The sequence below is a fragment of the Nothobranchius furzeri genome, chromosome 7 (genome assembly GCF_043380555.1).
Source record: "Nothobranchius furzeri strain GRZ-AD chromosome 7, NfurGRZ-RIMD1, whole genome shotgun sequence".
Taxonomy (NCBI): Eukaryota; Metazoa; Chordata; class Actinopteri; order Cyprinodontiformes; family Nothobranchiidae; genus Nothobranchius; species Nothobranchius furzeri.
The window spans coordinates 31,277,492-31,298,831 of record NC_091747.1 but is presented as its reverse complement, the minus strand read 5'-3'; the positions used below and the strand labels follow the sequence as shown (position 1 = coordinate 31,298,831).

Here is a 21,340-nt window from a genome sequence, read left to right as displayed (position 1 = left end):
GGAACCGCCCTTTGCATTGGGGTAGAGACAAACATTCCAACTCCATTCTCTTCAGGGCAATCGCTGTTTGCGACTCGATTTCCACACGACGTAATTCCAATTCTAACTTTCGTAGCTGGACTTGCTCCTTCTCGGCTGCATATTTTAGCTGAGCCAAACGTACTTGCAGCCTGACGCTTTCTGGCGTAGCTTTTGAGGAAGTTGGAGAGGGAGAATCAAAACGGGGCAAAGTCCTTGGCCATGCCCCAGCAGGAGGAGTTTGCATACCGGCAGCAGCGGCCTCCAGTCTGTCAACAGGAAGTGCTGACATATCCTCATCCTTAATGTCTTCCCCCTCCGTCAGTTCCGGTTCGCTCATTTTCTCAGAGTCCTTCTCGGCCTCACCTTGGTGTTCATCTGTCAGTAGGTTCTCAGCAACTAAGGCAGACAACACAGCCTTTTTCAAGTCCTCCTTTAGCGTTGCGTGTGTGACGCTCAGGCCAAGGTGTGCAGCCACCTCCAGCAGGTCACGTTTCCTGCACCCCTCGACCGCTTCCCGCGAAGGTGCGTCGAGAAACCCTTTAAGTGAAAACATCACAAGGTTAATACAAAGGCACACGTCACACAAAAAAAAAAAGAAAAGAAATGAATGAACCCAAAACCACTACCACTTGCCAACTGAAAACACCCGTTACCACCTACGGGGTAGGTATCCACAAAACCTTAAATACTCGAAGGCTCTCACTAAACTAATAATCGTCCATTTGAAGGGTAAAACACTCTAAAAAGGTTCAGAACATTGATCCCGGACGAGCGCCCATTATGTTACATCCCCTCTTTCTGTCTAGGAGTAGGTAAGGGGGTGAACACAGAATAATTGAACTTAAGGAAGACTTTGAGGTAAATGAGGAGAAGCAACTGAGAGTCGGGAGAGGAGTGTTTTCCAACAAAGGTAAAGTAAAAGGGTTTATTAACACAAGGGGTCAACAGTTTTATAACAAGACACCAGAAATTAACCTAAAGAAACTGCCAGCCACCATAACCAACTTAACAAGCTCTTATAGGTGTTAACCAGGGAGAAACCTCAACAAAACCCCATTAAAAGGGGCCACCAAAAATATGAGGACTGGAATGAGCTACTTTACACAGGGTGTTTAACAGAACCCAATGGCTTAACAAGGAGGGGAGATCACAGTGCTCAAATGACAGAGTACAAGCTTTAACGCTCTAACCTCTCTGTTACTGTGTCTGCCTGTCTGATGAAAATAGGAGGCTTAATATAGGATCCAGGTGTTGATGATGTGATTGGAGTCAGCTGTCTATCAGTCTCTCTGCTGTCCTCTTGTGGCGGTTCTCAGGACTCCAGGAGAGTACGTCAGCTGCATTTGGCTTGCCAGGGCAGAGGTCGTCACACCAGTAACTCTGTGTCGCGCTGCATCGATGCAATGCCAGAGGACGTCCTGGCTTCATTAGTCAGCCGGGTGACAGAAAGCGAGTTTTACTCTCTAAAAGTAGACAAGTCTACAGATGTGACAAATCTGGCCAATCTTCTGGTGTATGTTCATTACCTTCTTAAAGGCTACCTTCTGCCAACCCCTTACTACCCGAACAACAGGTGGGAAAATCTGAAGTGTTTGTGGGGACCAACGGGATCGACTGGACTTGCTGCGTGGGCATTTGCACTGACGGGGCTTAAAGCTCATATCAGGAAAGTATGACCATCCATTCAGTGGTTGCACTAGTGTTCACAGGGAGGCCTCGGCAGCCAAAAACAGGCCAGCTGATCTACCTGCAGTCCTGAATGATGCTGTGTAACTGGTGAACTTCATTAAAGCTCGCCCGCTAAATTCACGACTGTTCATGCTGTTATGCAATGAGATGGGCGGCAAACACAAAGCATTGCTGCTGCACACTGAAGTGCGCTGGTTGTCCCACGGAGAAGTCTTAACGAGGCTTTTTGAACTGCGACACGAGCTTCAGCAGGTTTTCAAGGACAATCTGTCTGATAAGGCTGCCAGTCTGCATGACGTAGACTTTCTGAAGACGCTTGCCTATCTGGCGGACATCTTTTTTTTTTGTTGCTCTGAATGAACTGAATCTAAGTCTGCAGGGAGTCAATGTTACTGTGTTCAGCCCACAAGAGAAGGTTGAAGCTATGATGAAGAATCTACGGTTCTGGGCGCGCTGTGTGAGTGGGAACACACTCCTGCGTTTCCTATGCTTCATAAGTTCTTGGTGGAAAATGACGTGCACCTGGGTGAGCATTTGAAAAGTCTCATTATTAAACACCTCGTCCAACTCGCTGAGTTGCTGCGGAAACACTTCCCACCTATCAACACATCTCAAGCATGGATCCGTAACCCTTTGAAAGTTTCCCTCCCAGTCTCACAGCTGTTATTTCAGGAGCAGGAACAGCTGATCGAGCTGTCATCTGATGGTTGCAGTCGCAGTTCAAATGAAAGCCTCTTGTGGATTTTTGGACTGAGCTGATGTCGTCATCATACACAGTCTTGGCAAAGCAGGCCTTGACAGTTTTCATCCCCATGCTACAACCTATCTATGCAGGGCTGGTTTCTCTGCTCTGACAGCTGTTAAGACTAAACATCAGCAAAGACTGGATGCTGTTGAGAAAGATTTGAGGCTTGAACTGTCTTCGTTGCACCAAACATTGGGGAGCTTTGTGCCACGATGCAGGCCCAGCCGTTACGGGTAAATATTTGGCCAAATGGTATTATTGCTACAAATATACAGGAAATACTCACAACCTCCCTCTCCCTTTTTCTTTATCTTGCTGCAGGCTGAGCCATCGGCGCTGCACTTGGGGATCCTCAGGATCCTGATTTATTTTTGTTTATTTAATCAGTTCCTGAGCCATGCTAGTTTTTAAATTTTGTGTAACTTTATTGAATTCAAATTTTTGGCGTTCTAATATTGTTTCCATTGTTTATGTGTTATGATGAGGTTGTGTTAGCTCCACGGTCATTTAAACTTGCTGCAATTATTTGTTCAACGCAGCTCAAAATATTCTAAAATTTTCCGGAACGTATCTGCTTCCTGCCTTTGACCCTGAGCCTGTCATCAATCATCTTTGCTCTTTAAAGCTTCCGCATTACTTTGGTAGTGTTTCAGACAGAGGTGTGGACTTGAGTCACATGACTTGGACTCGAGTCAGACTCAAGTCATTATTTTAATGACTTCTGACTTGACTTGATAAAATCTATAAAGACTTGCGACTTGACTCGGACTTGAACGCCAGCGACTTGCGACTTGAATCGACTTGCCTCTGTTGACTTGATGATGACTTGAGCATATTTGATATTTTAGCACAAAAGTGGCATGGCATGGACAAAACTCATGAATCATTCCTGGTTCTGGGTTTGATTTACTGCCAAATGCAGCAGCACTTTGTTTATAATCTATTTCAGTTGTACTTTCTGCTTGTTTGAGCGAATAAACAAAGCTTTAAGAAGCTTTATTCCTGGAATTTATTTATTATCATTGTCATTAAATAGAAGATGGACAGATTACTTGTTTATGACTTGAAAATTCTAAGTTAAGGACTTGGACTTCACTTGGACTTCCACATCATTGACTTGGGACTCAACTTGGACTTGGTTGTCTTTGACTTGGACTTGACTGGAAAGACTTGTGGCTTGCAAAGCAGTGACTTGGTCACACCTCTGGTTTCAGATTAAATCAAATGCGAGAGGGCTTGGTTGTGCTCATTTTAATAGATGTGTTTTTCATTTGAGCATGATAAAACATGCTGCATTTAATATACATAAATTTCAACTGCCTTTCAGTGCTAACAAAAATGCTTGTGACTTTTAGATTTTTGTTTTGAAGGTGTGGGGGATGGGGGGTGCGCCAACACGGTCGGGGCGTAGAAGGGGCTGTGTGGCTAAATACATTTGCGACCAGCTACTCTACAGCCTTTATTACAGAGAAGTCAGCAAAGGGAAAATGAAACAATGGAGAAGTTGGTGGTAAAACCATGTAGCCTGTCCTGCCAGACTCTTCCCCTGTTTAATTCTGCACAGAGAAAGGGTCTGGGAACTCTTCTATTCAAATACCCCCCCCCCCCCCCCCCCCCCCCCCAGAATTCTAATCGAGCCAATCAGCGCTGAGTAGCGTACATCACACAGCATAACACCGAGTTTGTCATAAACATGGCGTCTTAAGCGGAGTTCACTGTGGCTCTTTCCTCTGTTCTAAATGACTGGGACACGCCTTTACAACCACAAGTAGAAGCTCTAAAAGCCTTTCTTCTAAAGAGAGATGTTTGCGCTGTTGCCAGACGCCATTTTTGACTACAGCTAAAATACAACAGCATCACGGACGTCACACACAGCGATGTTCAGTTTCTCATAAACAACAAAGACAGCGGCAGAGTTCGCTGCGGCTCTTTCCTCTGGTCTAAATGACTCAGATGTCTTTAAAACCACAAGTAGAAGCGCTAAAGCATTTCTTCTAAAAAAAGATGTTTGCGCTGTTGCCAGACGCTATTTTTGACTACAGCTAAAAAACTACAGCATTGCGTGGTACAGTTGGCATTTACGTCGTTTTTCTGATTGGTTATTTTTGAAGTTCCCTAGTCCCGCCTCTCAGGTACCTCTCTGCCTGTGAGTTACCAGACTCTTTCTCTGTGCAGAATTAAAGCGAGACGAGTCTGGCAGGCCAGGCTAAAAACCCTGCAGGGAGAAGAGGCCAAAGACAGCAAGAAGTGTTCTCTCCTTAACCCCAAGTCCAAGTCCAGATGACTTTCACATTTTCTGATATCCAGTTACATCCACTGACCTCTAGGGGGCTCTCCTCTTCCACACTCATTGCCTTGATGCTGCTGTAGCGAATCTACAGAACAAGCTAGGTTTTGAATGCAAACACGGTCATCGAACACTCACAGCTGCCCTCAGGTGTTTTCACTGAGACGCTTCTGCCAGAACCAAAAACCCATGATGCCAGAGGAAACTAAATGGTGCTAAACACCAGTCACCATTTTCTAGGTCCAAGCATCTTTTGTTGCCCGTGACTTCTAACGGCGTTTTTCTTTTTGGGACTCTGGTAGTTTGTCCTAAAGCTGGAGTGGTAGCAGCCGGCTGTTTCTCCTTCTCTGATATGGTTGAGCGGAGAACCTCTCCCACCTGTGCTGTTCTGCTGGTAAATGCGTGAGTGTGTGAAGAGTGGAGGACCCAGGGAAGTGCAGCGGTTCACTGAGACGACAACCGGATGGTCCAGTGGTTGCTTTTGGTCTGAAACGTGTCATTGATGGAAGTTTTTAGACAAATGCAAGAGATCCACTTCATTAATTGTCTTCCTTTTTTTAATCTCAATAATAATTAGCTATACTATACTATACTATACTATACTATACTATACTATACTATACTATACTATACTATGTTTTAGGCTAAATTGTTTTCCCAATTTGCTGTTGCAGCTTTAACCTCTTTACCCTCAAGCCTGATTCATGCTCCTCCATCTGCATGGGTACAGAGAGAAGCAACGCCATGGTGCAACAATGCAAAAAATGTTGGGAAACGTGGGTATGGAGGTGGGGGAGAAATTTGTCCATGTTAAAAAGTCTCGTAAATACCAGTAACTACATTATCAAGGACCAGAGATGTGACTGCAGGATGCCCGGGGTGCCCTCTGTTGTCCTGGGAAACTGCTTTGTAACGCTCCCAGGCAACGGAGAAGTCTGAAAGGAAAATGTCCCTGGTAGTGTGTGTGTGTGTGTGTGTAGTTGTGTGTGTGTGTGTGTGTGTGTGTGTGTGTGTGTGTGTGTGTGTGTGTGTGTGTGTGTGTGTGTGTGTGTGTGTGTGTGTGTGTGTGTGTGTGTGTGTGTGTGTGTGTGTGTGTGTGTGTAAGAGAGAGTATGAATCAGGCTTCCATAGAGTCACAAGGTGCTGGTGTTCACCTCTAGCAGCCATCAAGGTAGAGGGCAGCGTGGACAAGTCTCCAGTCCACCACAGGGACACACAGTTACTCACTTACACCTAGTTTAGTCTCCAGGTAACCTGACATGCATGTTTTTGGTCTGTGGGAGGACACTGGAGTACCACACATGACTGAAGAGAATGTAGCTCCACGCAGAAAGACTGTAGTGGGATCTGAGACTGCCATGGCCACCGTTCCACCAGCCCATGGGGCTCTGCTGCTGAACAGAACTCTGTTCTGTGTTTCTGCAGCTGACTGGAGTTTCTGTTATCACCAAGTACTATGCCCCTTCACCCTGGGCATATGGAGCCTGATCTGTGTTACAGTGGAACCTGGAAGAAGTCTCTGCTAATAATTTTAATTTATTCACTTTTGATCAGATTTTCTCCACATTTGTTACCAGTCATAAAGCACAGGCTTTAAGTTTGCTTTCCTATCAGGTCACCAAGGTTCTTTAAGGAGGGGTGTGCTTGTCATCTGGCCTAGGAGTTATCTGTTTCTTGTACCACTGTGGATATTATATTTATTAATCATTTGTTTTATTAATGGACTGATGCAAAAGTCCGACTTTCTGAAGGATTTAATGTTGCACTCTATTCCATCCCAGATCCTGAAATAAAAGTTGTATCATAAACCTATTCAGACGAATCTGCATCTGCAGTGTCAGCTCCTGACCACCAGATGTCACCAGAGGAACAGTCAGAGATCTGTCCTGTAGCCAACTGTAAAGCCTCCTGAAGCTACACATCTACTTCTATCCTGGGCAGGTCAGCGCTGCACACCGGACTGGTGAGAAGCTGAGGCCTTCACCAGACTAATATTCAGATCATTCCCTTTGTTAGGTGACTCCAATGCCTGAGAGCCCCTTTACAGACAAAGTGGCCTTTTGCATGTTTTACTTGGACTCAAAGTCTGGTTGGGCAAACATTTTGATTTTTGCTGTAAATGAATTAGTTATTAGGGAAATATCATTTTCATAGTTTCAATACTGAGATTTTACAAGTCAGTAATGTACTTTAAATGGTCACATAATTCATTTCTACAACCACGACAAACATTTTACAGATCTGAAAGGGTTCAAATGAAGGCAGCTGGACTTCTTTGTGTTTTTTTGAAGAAGTTTCACTTCTCATCTGAGGAGGTTCTCCAAAAACAACCTTGCGGTAACCTTAAACCCTCGGACAGAAGCTGGCCCATCCATAAACAAGACACCCAAACAGATCCAAAGTACACGTTCTGAACAGAGAAGATTGATGGTTTGAGGTAAAGGAAGCTATCTATGTCAAATGTCCAGCACCTATAATGCAGCTTTGAATCTTAGTTTCAGTCTAGGTCGCATCTTCCTACATCTAATCAACACGACTCCCACATGATAGAGCAGGGCTACTCAAATAGTAGTGGTCAAGGGCCAGAAAAATAAGTACCACTGCCATAGAGGCTAACGACTGATCAGGGGGTAGAGAGGAGGGGTATTCAGAGTGAGTTTCTGCTCATTTACCAACAATAGACAGCTACATCTTATAAACTTGGCTCTGCCATATACCAGTTAGAAGTGACAAAGCTCCTCGGATGAGAAGCAAAACGTTTTTAAGAAACCAAAGTAATCCAGTTTCCTTCATTTGAAACCTTTTGGACTACCATGACCTGGATGACTGAGAACCTTCACCAGCAGTATTTTACAGATTCATGAGTTATTTAACAGAACTGAGCAGAAGGGGGAAGCCAGCTGCTGATCCTACATATTACCTCATCACAAAGAGTCAAGTTTCTTTTATAAAAGCAGAAGCATGGTGGTGGAGGGCTGATGGTTTGGGCTCCTTACATGAACTCTTGATCATTAATAATGTGAGAACATCTGTCTGGCAGATGTTAGGAATAAACTGGGTCACTGAACTCAAACACACCAGCTGAACTAGATCAAAACAGTTGGGTAAGAAACGATCGCCTTGCTGCTGTTCAGGTTGGACCTGAGCAGAGCTCCTCCAGAACCACACGGTTCTGAGTGTACCGCAGCAAGGGTTCTTGGGTTTTACTGATTCTCAGTTTTGCTCCTGCTTTCTCTCATGGAGACTCGTTTTGGTAGCTACATAAACCAGTCTTTTGAGCTTGGATCTAATTTATGTTGAGCAGAAATTAAAGTAAAAATCTAATCTCAAAGCTGTGATTGTTCTTGTTCTGGACAAATGATTTTATCCTTAAACACTAAAAGATCTCGCTGGCAAATAAGTGAAACCACATGGTGACATCTGACCTTTAGAGTGAGAGAGAGGTGCGGGTTCAGGGTCTCTAGTTATACGTGATCTGGTTTAAACATATCTAGTTCAACTGCTGTGTGTGGGTCAGTCACCCGGTATGTTGCTGCTGCTCCGAGTTTGGAGAAGAATCTGAATGAACTTTTAATGACTGGGATTTTGGAACATTGAATGTATTTTAGTAATACATCGAGCAAAGAGAACGGTCATGTGAAAACACACACACACACACACACACACACACACACACACACACACACACACACACACACACACATCTACTGATAAAGAAAAGAAAGGATGTTTATACAGTGCATCTCTAGATAAAAATCACAAGCACCATAAAATGATTTAATGATTTAAAAAGATTGAATTGAAACCCTTTATTGTGATTGCATTTGGTACAAATAAAAACGACATAATAAAAAGGTGTAACAAATCTCCATAAGATGTATAAAATATTTTAAATACAAGATACAAGAAAAGGCAAAGAAGTCTAGAAAGTATGGGGGGGGGGGGTGATCTCAGATTAAAAAACAGGAAAAAATAAATTATAAAATAACATAAATTATTGAATAAAAGTAAAAAAGAAAAGCAACGTTACCAAAAATACAGAAATACATGAAAGGAACAGAAATACATGAAAGCAATGGCTGAGTGGTCCAGTGATGAAGGGGGAGGAGCTAGAGCAGCAGTAATCTGCTGAGAGCAGGACCACTACCTGATTGGCTGATCGACCACAACGCATGTGCACCACCTCTTGTCGTCTGCAGGAGTGTGTGTGTGTGTGTGTGTGTGTGTGTGTGTGTGCGTGCGCGCGCGCGTTTGCAGGAGGAGGCAGGGCAGATGAGAGGATGCAGCAGCGCACGCGAGGCGGAAACCCCGTGTTCTGATTGGCTGTAAGTGTTTGGTACCCATATCACTGAGGATGAGCGACAACAGAACCGGAAACGAGACCTTCAAAGTAATCGGCCGTTTCCTCCTCCCGGTACCGGGACCTGTCCAGCAGCTCGCTTGCTTATGTGCTTACTATGATTTATTTACACATGTTGGGTCTAACCGAATCCGAACCTGGCCCGGAAACGCTGCCGCTCGCGGTTCATTGCTGCTGATTTTGATGGTTTGACCGGAAACAGCTTGTTCCGGTGAGCAGCTTGACGGTGGTCCAGAGAAAGACGAGAGGATGTGACTGAACCACCCCGAAATCGACGCTGTTTGTGCGGGTTTCTTCTGGGCTTTTTACCGTTCGGATGGAGCTCGGTGGGACCTGAGAGCCCCGGAGATGATCCACCGACAGCTCCTCCTATGCCAGGTAGGACGTCTCTGTTGGTGCTGATGGAGCCCATCATGTTCTGTTCACCAGCGGCCCACATCTCCATCCTCATCCCGCTGACACCGCGCTGTTTACGGTATGAAAAACCGTCTGCCGTTCGGTTCTGTCGGTACCGACGAGCGGGCCAAAGCGCCTTTTAGGGGCGGGACGATTAAACGCGACGCACAATGTGTATCAATCATAAAGTTGGCAGCGTGAGCCACAACATAACAAGGCTGTTCACTGGGTCAGAGCCCGGACCCAGGTTTGGGTTCGGTGGGATGTTCTGGAGACCTAGTTTCTCCTGATGAGGGAGGAGGTTTTCCAGCCTTTGTGTGGGGTTCCCCTCATCAAATCCTCTTAAATGGCAGCAGGGCTGATCCTTTTGTTTGGTTCTGTTTCCAAAACCAGACTGAGACCCAAGGTTCTGGAGATGATCAGGAACAGGGAGGTGTTGGTCTCAGTATGTGGTCTTCTAGAGGAGAAAATGTCATCAGCAACACCGAAGCTCCAGATTTCCTCTAGTAGACCATTTCTATCTATACTCCTTCACAGAGAGGTCACCACAGGTCAGCTGGAGGAGCTCCACCCAGGGGTTGATGGGCAACTCCAGAGCTTCAGAGCTTAGACCAACATCATGTAGGAAAACTGTCTACTAAGAAAAGTGTGTGTTTGTTAAACTATAAAGGAAAACAGTCAGGACATCCTCTTATCTCTTCTAGTGTTGTCAAAAAAATCGATACCTAGGTATAAATCGACACTAAAAGTGGTATCTAAATGAGATATTCCATCCCTGTGGTATCGATATTATGGACTATTATACACAGCCTTCTTCAAGTACACCGACACACACGACAGCCAGATGCCGTAAAGCAGCCTCCGCCTCCCAGACAAACAGAAGAAGAAGACGCCGCACGGCTACATTGCAATTTCCCACGCGAGTTGTCTCCGATCCAAGTTTTGTCTGCCAAATAAATAAACAAAAACATAAACAGCGAATTTGGGAGGCGCTTCACAGCCCAACTTAATTAGCATACCAAGTCCGACACGTAGTTGTATATTCACGCTTATGTGCTTAAAGGAAACTCCCGTTTATTGCAACCCGGACTTAATTTCTAGCATGCAGTACGTTTGTTTACTCACGCTGACAACTTTGGTGCTACTTGGATTCCCCGGGGTATTTAGATCCATCGGCGAATCGCCATCAGTGTATATCCATATAACGGGTGCGGACGGGCACCCATGGTGCAGCCTCGAAATAAGACATTATCTGCACCAAAACATCTCAATGTCGAAAGGTTTTGTTAGGAATCATTAACGTGATTCCCCTGTTCGTTTGGAGCGGGTCTGGTCTGGGATTTCTAGGCGTGAACAGACTAGCCGCGGCTAATCTAACCGGCGCTTTTAATGACGTCACTGCCGTGCGCCAATCTGTTCTTATTAAGATTACCGGTAGATGTACCTTTGTCCTACTGTGGAGAAATTCGTTTTCTCCCTTTATTGACCAACAGAGTTGTTCAAAAGTACAGAACAAAACATATGGCATTACATCTTATGACAAAAATGCACCTTAAACAGAGTTTAAGCAGCAAAACATCACTCTGCAAATAGTGTATATATAGTGAGACAATTCATGATTTAAAGTGTTAACTTTCGCCAGTTTTTGTATGCACGTTTTAAAAAATGCTGATACTTGAAAGGTTTAAGCACTTTATACACTTAATTCTTAACATTTAATTTTTGCAATATAAATTGAGGAATGTTATTTTTTGAATAAACGTGTTCAATAAATTGGTGTTTTTAAATAGTATCGAAATCGAGTATCGAGTTTTTTTTCAAGTATCGAATCGAGTTTGAAATTTTAGTATCGTGACTACCCTACTTACTCTCTTCTGAAAGATAAGCATGACCTTCTAGGGTCACACCATGCAGCAGGTTTGGTGCTGTCCACCTTGTCCAAGGCTGGTGAGCTGAACGCATCATCATACCCACGGTTCCACAAAACAACACACTTTTTGACATAAGATTAATGAACTAATGAAATGAACCAGTAGATGTTGGGCTTAGCATCCTTCAGACGGAGGCATGTTCTCCACCAGGACAGGAGGTTCTGGAAGAGCTCCAAGATTTTCTCCCAGTAGGAGAGAACAGCTGATGAGTAAACTGTCCCTAAGCAGGAGCAGAGATCTTGTGACTGCCAGCTATATGTAAAATGCTGGTTCTGGAGACTCATTAGCACATGCAGTACATAGCCCCCATCTCTGGAAACAATGCACAGCAGCTGCAGCCTCACATAGTCTGAGATGATCAGATTATAGCCTGGGTAACTCGTCCCAGCATCCTCAGACTGGATGAGGTCATTTCTACTAGAAGCTTTTCACACTCCCTCATCCTCTCTTGTGTGGCTCCTGTGTCTTCTTGTTGTATGCTGACCATGTTGAGATCATTTTGATTTGCTTATCGTGGGAGGGTCACGGGGGCAGCAGCCTGAGCAGAGGCCCAGACCAGCTAGGGCTGCTCGATTATGGCAAAAATCATAATCATGTTTATTTGGGCTGAAACTGAGATCTAGACAATTTAAAAAAAAATTCTATTGTGCCTTCTTAGGGTTCTACAACCCCCCAAGGCCCTTCACAACACAATCAGTCATTCACCCGTTCACACACTGGTGGTGATGAGCTACCGGTAGCTACAGCTGCTCTGGGTCGCACTGACAGAGGTGAGGCTACCGAGCACTGGTGCTGCTGGTCCCTCCGACCACCACCAGCAGGCAAGGCGGGTTAAGTGTCTTGCCCAAGGACACATCAACAGCATTCTCTGGCAGGAGCTGGAATCAAACCTGCAACCTTCTGATTACTGGACAACCCGCTCTACCTCCTGAACTACGGCTGTCCCAGATTTACATGGATTTTTATTTATTTATTTGGTCATAAAATCGCCCAGAGCACAATCAGAGGATGAAAAATGGAAAAAAAAAATACAAAAATATCACATAAACAGTTCTTGATTCCTCGTGTAAAAGAACCAATTCACTTCATAGTTTGTGACTGTAAGGGTTTAGGCAGCTCGTTCACCTCAACATACAGCCACCAAGATGGGGACAACTAGTAAATTTGAAGCTAAGGAGCTATTGTTATCTTCTCTTGTTTATAGTTTTGTACACCATCTGCAACTTTAAAGCCAAACCGCCTTAGTGCGTAAACTCCACGGTAGCATGAAGGACCAGGCTTACCCAATCCAGACCAGAAGTGAGCAGCTTTGAAATGGTCTAACCTTCAGATGTATTCTCTACCTTACCTCAGCATATGTTCTGTTGCCTAGCAACTGTCACGCAACAATCAGAAGTTGGTGAAAATGAAGCTTGGAGTTTTGCAGAACCTTTTTATTCTTTTCTTCAAGGCGTTACCAATGACAATCAATCTAATTTCTGTCGGTGTTTCACTTTTTCAGAAAACCTATGCAAATGACACAGGCCTAACAGCACAACCATGCTAATCTTTTCATTTTCGTACAACCAGTTATCAGTATACCTGACAGGGTTTCCCCCAGAAATCCTGCTAAGCCCGGTAGTAGAGGAGCCCACGGGCACCCCATAGTGTTTCTGTAAAAGAAAAAGTCAAGTGTACAATTATGACTAGATGTGGTGTTCTAAGCCATTTATTAACGTAAAGTATGTGTCGTACAAAAGGCTCAATCTTATGCCATGCCATATCATTTCATTTCTGTGGTGTGTTTAAACACAGCATGGGAGATGACCAAAGTGCCGCCCACTTCAAGACACTAAACAAAATACAAAGATTCATACATCGCAATAAAAACTACACAAAAGACATAAAACAGATAAAACAGCAGTCAAGCATGAAAAGATAACAAATGTAGGGACTAGACGAGAGTCACACCCTCGTGACTTGAAGAGGCAGACAGAAGGTCGACCAGTGAGTGGTGCATTCCAAAGTGTGGGAGCGGCGTACACAAAGGCTCGCTCTCGCCTAGCTTTATAGTTCGTTTTCAGGGTGCGAAGCAAAAAAGGGTATGCCGACTGTAACGAGTGCCCAGGCACTTAAAGTGTGAGGAGGTCAGAGGTCAGACAGATGAGAGGGTGTAAGGCCATGTAGAGCTTCATAGGCAAAGAGCAAGACCTTAAAATTTACCCTAAAGGGGTAACCAGCGTAGGCGCGCCTAAACCGGGATCACATGACTATGTCTGCCAGGATTTGTCAGGAACCGTGCAGCTGCGTTTTCCACAACCTGCAGCCGGATCATGGCCGAGACAGGAATCCCTACCAAAAGTGAGTTTACGTAGTCAAGAAGTGAAGTTATGAGAGAGTGTATCACAGATTCCAAATGTGACTTTAGGTATGGTATTACCAAACTCAAAAAATACATAAATAACGTGCAAACATGGCCAATGGGAAGAACCAGGGAACTCGTAGGTAGCTGTGCTGGCTGACCTCTACTTCTAGCTGCTTATGGTTGGATGGGTGCAAGCAACCCATCGGGTTTTAAAAAGGACTCTTCCAGACCTTACTGCAATCGAGCTCAGCCACAGAGGATGACAGGATTTGGGTGTTTGGATAATGGAGAATACACCTGACATCTCACCTGTTCGTGTATCGATCGTAAGGTGTCGCTATTGCGCTCTCGTGGCACCAGATGTGGCTAAAGTCAGACTTGCAGGTTGAAGACCCCGTTTGATTTCACTACAACTACTGAATATTTTAACATTCAAGCATTCTGTTGAATCCTCAGATGATTAATCAGATATTCTAACTGATGACATTTCAAGTGGAGGAAAACATTTCTAAAGACTTTGTGTTTAAAAATCCTACTTCAAGTAGAAATGTTACTAATTTCTAATAGTAACGATGTAGCAGTGCCATATATTTTTAAATACACATGGGTTGGCAATAGCTGTGCAGTGGCGCAGTGGTTAGAGCTGTTGCCTTGCAGCAAGAAGGTCCTGGGTTCGCTTCCCGGCCTGGGATCCTTCTGCATGGAGTTTGCATGTTCTCTCTGTGCATGCGTGGGTTCTCTCCGAGTACTCCGGCTTCCTCCCCAAAATCATGACTGTTAGGTTGATTGGTCTGTCCAAATTGTCCTTAGGTATGAGTGTGTGTGTGCGTGATTGTTTGTCCTGTGTGTCTCTGTGTTGCCCTGCGATGGACTGGCTCTCTGTCCAGGGTGTACCCCGCCTGATTGCCCATTGTACGCTGGAGATGGGCACCAGCCCCTCCTCGACCCTGCGTGGACAAGCGGGTTCAGAAAATGGATGGATGGGTTGGCAATGTTCCAGTCTAAAATTACATTCAAAGATAGATCTGTTTGTAAATTATATGCAACAACGGCCTGTTGTAGCCTGCAGCGATGCACTGACCCGTAGCAGTGGCCGTGTTTGAGATGAGCCAGTTCTGCACAGATTAGATAACCGGTGATTGGCGCGTAGTGCATGCCCGTTAGATTTGTGTCCGACTTAACACAGACTTGCTCTGACGTCATGCCTACGTAGGCAACGATAACCTCGTGAGATCAAGGCGGCCGCAGATTTTGGAGCAAGGTGCTGCAGTTGCTCTCCACAAACTGCAAAACCTAGGGCATGATGGGAAATGCCTGGCTCTCGCCTGATCTAAGATCCGATTGGTTCACATTCTGATACAAACATCTGGTGGTAGAATACGAAATGTTTATGCTTATTTATTTGGCAGACACTTTTTTTTGTTTGTTGGTCGCATGTATTGTGTAAATCATGTGACGTTGATGATGACAAATATATAGGCCATAAAGAGAAATGTGATTTGTTTCAAAGTTTTCTTTTGACACGTTTCCTATAAACGCACTAAAACTCTACAGCTGATAACCTTTACCTATTATCACAGCCATGCCTTCAAATGCACATCTACAGTATATGATATCCATATATGATATTCCCTCTTTCCTAGTCACTCTCCCTCTTTCTTAACATTTTTTAAATCACAATTGTCTATTTACAGTGGGGATGGGGAGCTGCTGACGTCAACTGAGGCTATAGTCGGACGGTGGAAGGAATACTTTGAGGAGCTCCTCAATCCCACCAATGCGCATTCCGAGGAGGAACCAGAGCTGGGAGGCCTGGGGATGGACTGTCCGATCTCGGGGGCAGAAGTTGCTGAGGTAGTCAAACAACTACACAGCGGCGGAGCCCCGGGGGCGGATGAGGTTCGTCCTGGGTATCTCAAGGCTATGGATGTTGTAGGGCTGTCATGGTTGACACGTCTCTACAACATTGCGTGGTCATCGGGGGAAGTTCCTAGGGAGTGGCAGACCGGGGTGGTGGTCCCCATCTTTAAGAAGGGTGACCTGAGGGTGTGTTCCAACTATAGGGGGATCACACTTCTCAGCCTCCCTGGAAAGGTCTACTCCAAGGTACTGGAGAGGAGGGTCCGATCGATAGTTGAATCTCAGATAGAGGAGGAGCAATGTGGTTTTCGTCCTGGCCGTGGAACTGTGGACCAGCTCTATACCCTTGCAAGGGTGATGGAGGGGGCATGGGAGTTTGCCCAACCAATCCACATGTGCTTTGTGGATTTGGAGAAGGCTTATGACCGTGTCCCCAGGGGCACCCTGTGGGGGACGCTCCAGGAGTATGGGGTGGGTGGCTTTCTGTTAAGGGCCATTCAGTCCCTTTACCAGAGGAGCGTGAGTTTGGTCCGCATAGCCGGTAGTAAGTCGGACCTGTTCCCAGTGAGGGTTGGACTCCGCCAGGGCTGCCCTTTGTCACCGGTTCTGTTCATCACTTTTATGGACAGAATTTCTAGACGCAGCCGTGGTGTAGAGTGTGTCGAGTTTGGTGGCAGGAGAATCTCGTCTCTGCTTTTTGCGGATGATGTGGTCCTCCTAGCTTCATCCAGCTCTGACCTTCAGCTCTTGCTGGGTAGGTTCGCGGCCGAATGTGAAGCGGCTGGGATGAGGATCAGCACCTCCAAATCTGAGACCATGGTTCTCGACCGGAAAAGGGTGGCTTGCCACCTCCGGGTCGGGGGAGAGGTCCTACCTCAAGTGGAGGAGTTTAAGTATCTCGGGGTCTTGTTCACGAGTGAGGGTAGGAGGGATCGGGAGATCGACTGGCGGATTGGTTCGGCGTCTGCAGTGATGCGGACGCTGAGCCGATCTGTCGTGGTGAAGAGGGAGCTGAGCCAGAAAGCCAGGCTCTCGATTTACCGGTCGATCTACGTCCCAATCCTCACCTATGGTCATGAGCTTTGGGTAATGACCGAAAGAACGAGATTGCGGATACAAGCGGCCGAAATGAGTTTCCTCCGTAGGGTGGCCGGGCTCAGCCTTAGAGATAGGGTGAGGAGCTCGGACATTTCGGGAGGGACTCGGAGTAGAACCGCTGCTCCTCCGGATCGAAAGGAGCCAGTTGAGGTGGTTTGGGCATCTGGTCAGGATGCCTCCTGGACGCATCCCCGTGGAGGTGTTTCGGGCATGTCCTGCCGGCAGAAGGCCCCCGGGTCGACCCAGGACACGTTGGAGAGGTTACATCTCCAATCTGGTCCGGGAACGCCTTGGGGTCCTGCCGGAGGAGCTGGTGGACAAGGCCGGGGAGAGGACGGCCTGGAGCTCCCTAGTTGGGATGCTGCCCCCGCGACCCGGACCCGGATAAGCGGAGGAAGACGACGACGACGACGACGACAATTGTCTATTTTTGCTCATTTTAAATATATTTTTAACCATTTTCTAAATTATTTTTTATATTTTTACATTTTTTGTTTTTGTGAAGCGCCTCGTGATTTTTATCTTGAGAGGTGCTATAGAAATGATATTTTCTTCTTCTTCTTCTTCTTCTTCTTCTTCTTCTTCTTCTTCTTCTTCTTCCACAAGCATGTGAGGATTGCTAACAGGCACCCGAATTTCAGACTATAATGAATGATAACGCGATATCTTCAGCTACATGTAGGGAAATCTGTCCGACTTAACCCTCCCACTGTCTTTATGGGTGACCCCGCGGGGAAAGTTGACCATTGAGCAGGGTTGATGGTTTATCCCTTAAGGTCCACGTGGCAGGGGTGAGGTAGTGCTCACTCCTCATCCCTGCCACATGGACCTCAAGGGATAAACCATCAATCCTGCTCAATGGTCAGCTTTCCTCGAAGGGTCACACCCATTAGGACTGTAGGAGACTTTCAACTACACCCTCTGCTGTGTCCGTCTGCTCTCGTCTCTTTTCCAGACGAGGCGCTGCTCATCTCGAACAAGGCTGTTGAGTCCAGTTATAGAGCTCCGGACCCCGTGACTCTCAGTTAGTAGATGCCATATTGGCAGGTAAAAAAAGCTAAACAAACACGAATCGTAAACATGAACGTGAACGGGATCGGCTTTGATTTTACTTCGTCGGAGTTTACATCACACTTTAAAACCGAAGAAATCGTTTTATATAGTCAGAAATTAAATAGACTAAACATCTCCGACCCTTACCGTGCCCCTGTGATACTTTTTAAAAATGCCAGAAGCTGTCGGAGCGGACTTCTTACCAGACCTGGCCGGGGAACCCCTTGGGATTTCCCTGGAGGAGCTGGCTCAGGTGGCTGGGGAGAGGGAAGTCTGGGACTCTCGGCGCTACTGCCCCCGCAACCCTACTCCGGATAAGCGGTTGAAAATGGATGGACAAATAACAGATTTACATGTAAGAAGTTTAAACAGAGTGCTGTGCTGTTTGAATGTATAAACTGAACGCCAAGAGAAATCACTAGTTTGATTGTTTTCCGTGAATAAAATAAATAAGTCAGGCAGGAGCATCTCAGGATCTGTCTGAGAGCTGTCTCGGTGAGACAGATAATAGCAATCCAAAGTGCTTTTTATGTGTGATCTGACAATTGATCAACCATTGCTTAAAAATTAAATACAGCTTAGCCGGTTAATTGCTGTGATCATAAAACACATAAACGGCAGCATGCAGAACTCACGAGGCAACGTTTTACGTGATGTTTACTTGTTGCTATGAGTAATGAGACAGAAAAAGCCACGCCAAAATAAGTTTAGGAAGCCCACTAAGAATCGTAATAAAAGCATTTAAAATGAACACCATACACAGTTGAGGAAAAGTTGGTTTAAGTACCTGATATGAAGTGGTCGCTGCATAAGTGAAAACCTTTACTCTCGGGATCCCATAGTTTCATTTTATCCGGTCACTAGCGCGTTTTATTACAATGATGCAACATTTGCGGCACTCCGGATCTTGGGGAATCCTGTAGATGGCTCATTCCTTATGTCGTCCGCGTCTGTTCTGCATCCTGGGGCACAACAGGAATCTACCATATTTCCTGTCTGATTGAGTTTTCTGACAATAACAAATAGTCCAGCTGCCGGCTTCTACCTGCCAATATGGCGCCGTTTCGATTTGAACTGTTGCATGCCGGGAGAAGTGACGTCAACTCCCGGAGCTCTATGGGGCTTGTGATCACACGCGATGACGAGTTGCATTCTGGGACATGGCGGCCATGTTAATATGGGAGAATGAATTTTCGGCTTTCTTGTTGTGGAGTGAGTGGAAGAAAACGTCTGGATGAGACGTTAATATTTCATTTGCTGGATTTTCTAGTAAAACAATTTAAACTTTCACCCTATAGAAATGGTAAATGGCCTGTATTTGATATAACACCTTCTAGAGTCCTGGAACCCCCCAAGGTGCTTTACAACACAATCATTCATTCACCCATTCACACGCTGGTGGTGATGAGCTACATTGTAGCCACAACTGCCCTGGGGCGCACTGACAGAGGCAAGTCTGTTGTACACAGGAACCACCGGTCTCTCCGACCACCACCAGCAGGCAACGTGGGTTAAGTGTCTTGCCCAAGGACACAACGACAGCGACAGACTGAGCAGGGATTGAACGTGCAACCTTCTGATTACGGAGGTTTTGTTGTTTGTCAGTGAGCCCAGACTAGCCTACCGGGGTGTGTGTGTGTGTGTGTGCTTGTTGGTGTGCATGTCATGGTTGAGGTAAAGAACGAGGAATTAAAAGTGTTTACCATCTGTAAGTTACCAGAATGATAATGCAGAGAATACACTCTCACACATAACCTGAGATACATCTGCGATCCAAGCAAGCCGTCCATACTTTATGTTGGATACTTGGCCCTTGAATGGTTTAAGTCATACCTTAATGATCGGTGTTTTAGTGTTCATATACAAGACTGCTCTTCTCCAATGTTCCACTTCCATGGGGAGTGCCGCAGGGCTTCATCCTGGGCCCTCTCCTCTTTTCAATTTACATGCTAACACTTGGTAAGATTTTAGCAAGTCTCTGGGTTAACTACCATTTTTACGAAGAAGATTGCCAGATCTACCTTCAAATTAGCCAACAGCACTCATTTTCTCTGTCAGAATGCCTCTCTCAGGTCAAATCTTGGCTTTCTCAAAATCAAATCCTGGCTTTCTCAAAACTGCCTACGGTTAAATGACAGCAAAACAGATGTCATACTGTTTAGCCCCACTAACACGAATGGTGCTTTAGAAAAACCACCAGGACCAGTGGCAACCAGAAGATTTTGTGAAAAGTGGCGAACTGGAGATGGTGGAGTCGTAAGACAATGGCTACATTATGATGGCCACGCAGATGTGTCATGAGATTTGAAGCGTTGCTGCCTTTCACAGACACTTTTTCTGCACGTGCTGCAAACAGGATAGCCGTCTTCTATCAACTGTCCCTCGGCATTCTTCAAATATCCAAAAAAATGCCCATACTTCCGACTTTGTCTTCTTTGAGGGATAATAAATGTCCAGAGCGCTGCCGTCTCCTCCTTTGGCCATTATTTCAGCTTTAGCTTCAAGAAAGTTTTGGTTGTAAACAACAAAGTGCGCATGTGCCACCGGCAACTTCAGCAGATGATACAGTGGCTAGTAAGGGTCACCGCGCCTACACCGCAGCCACGGTAATCCACCGAGATAATTTTTTTTTTAAAAACAAGACGGTTATTATTATTGTCAACTTTTTTACCGGGGTTTACCGCTACACCGGTTACCGTGACAACCCTAGCCCTGACACACTTTCAGACATTCTCATGGTGCAGCTGTGTTCTCCAGAGATCAAGGACTATGACCCAAATGAGGCTGTAATGCTTTGGCACAAACACGGTGTCAGAAGCAGGAGGCCAGACTTCATGGACAGAGAGAACAAGGAGTCTGACTAGATTTCAATGAAAGAGTTCATAAAAACATCTCTAAAAATAAATAAATAAATAAATAAATAGTAAAAATTACAAAAGAGTTGTTTTTCTTATTAATTGATGTTTTAATTATTTTGTCACTCTGTTTGGAATGAACATAATATAGAATAACATGCTTTAGGTAGATCTAAATCGTTTAGAATTTTGGCCGGTAAAAAATATGCTTGGCCGGTAGATTTTCATCATCTACCAGCCAACTTGGCCGGTGAGTAAAAAAATGTATTTCAGACCCTGCGGATTTATTTTTGTTAATTTAGTTTTTATCATTCAGTAGCTCACTTTTAACACCTCGCACCATCTTGTAGCTTTTTTGGTTTTATTTGTGCCATTTCAAATGGTTTTTATCATTCGTCGCAACATTTTTATTTTTTATAGTGCTGTTAACTGTTCTCTTATTTTATTGTTTTTAGTAGGAATTTTTATCCTTGATTATTTATGCTATGTTTTTATGTACTTTACCTGATTTTCATGCTTTCATTGTGTTGTGTTGATTTGTTCAAGCTTTTGGCTCTTTTATTTACAGCACTTTTGTTAGCAGCCATGCCATTTTGAAATGGTGCTTTACAAAAAAAATTGGTATGGTATGCCTCCAAGCAGGAGAACGGAGTGAAGTTAGCCTGTTTTGCACCATTTTCCTCTGGCGGTCACATGTTGCA

General features: G+C 45.1%; 1 protein-coding gene across 3 annotated transcripts in view; it reads left to right on the top strand.

The window, feature by feature from the left end:
• The first annotated feature begins 9,145 nt into the window (after positions 1-9,145).
• LOC107382779 (E3 ubiquitin-protein ligase HECW1) overlaps positions 9,146-21,340 on the top strand; it is a 185,510-nt gene continuing 173,315 nt past the window's right edge. For 2 of the 3 annotated variants that reach the window (XM_015955065.3, XM_015955066.3), the window contains exon 1: positions 9,146-9,480. In XM_015955065.3, coding sequence (XP_015810551.3) covers positions 9,451-9,480 — 30 coding nt within the window. In that variant the 5' untranslated portion in view covers positions 9,146-9,450. The remainder of the gene's footprint in view (positions 9,481-21,340) is intronic. The other variant, XM_015955067.3, reaches the window with a different exon arrangement.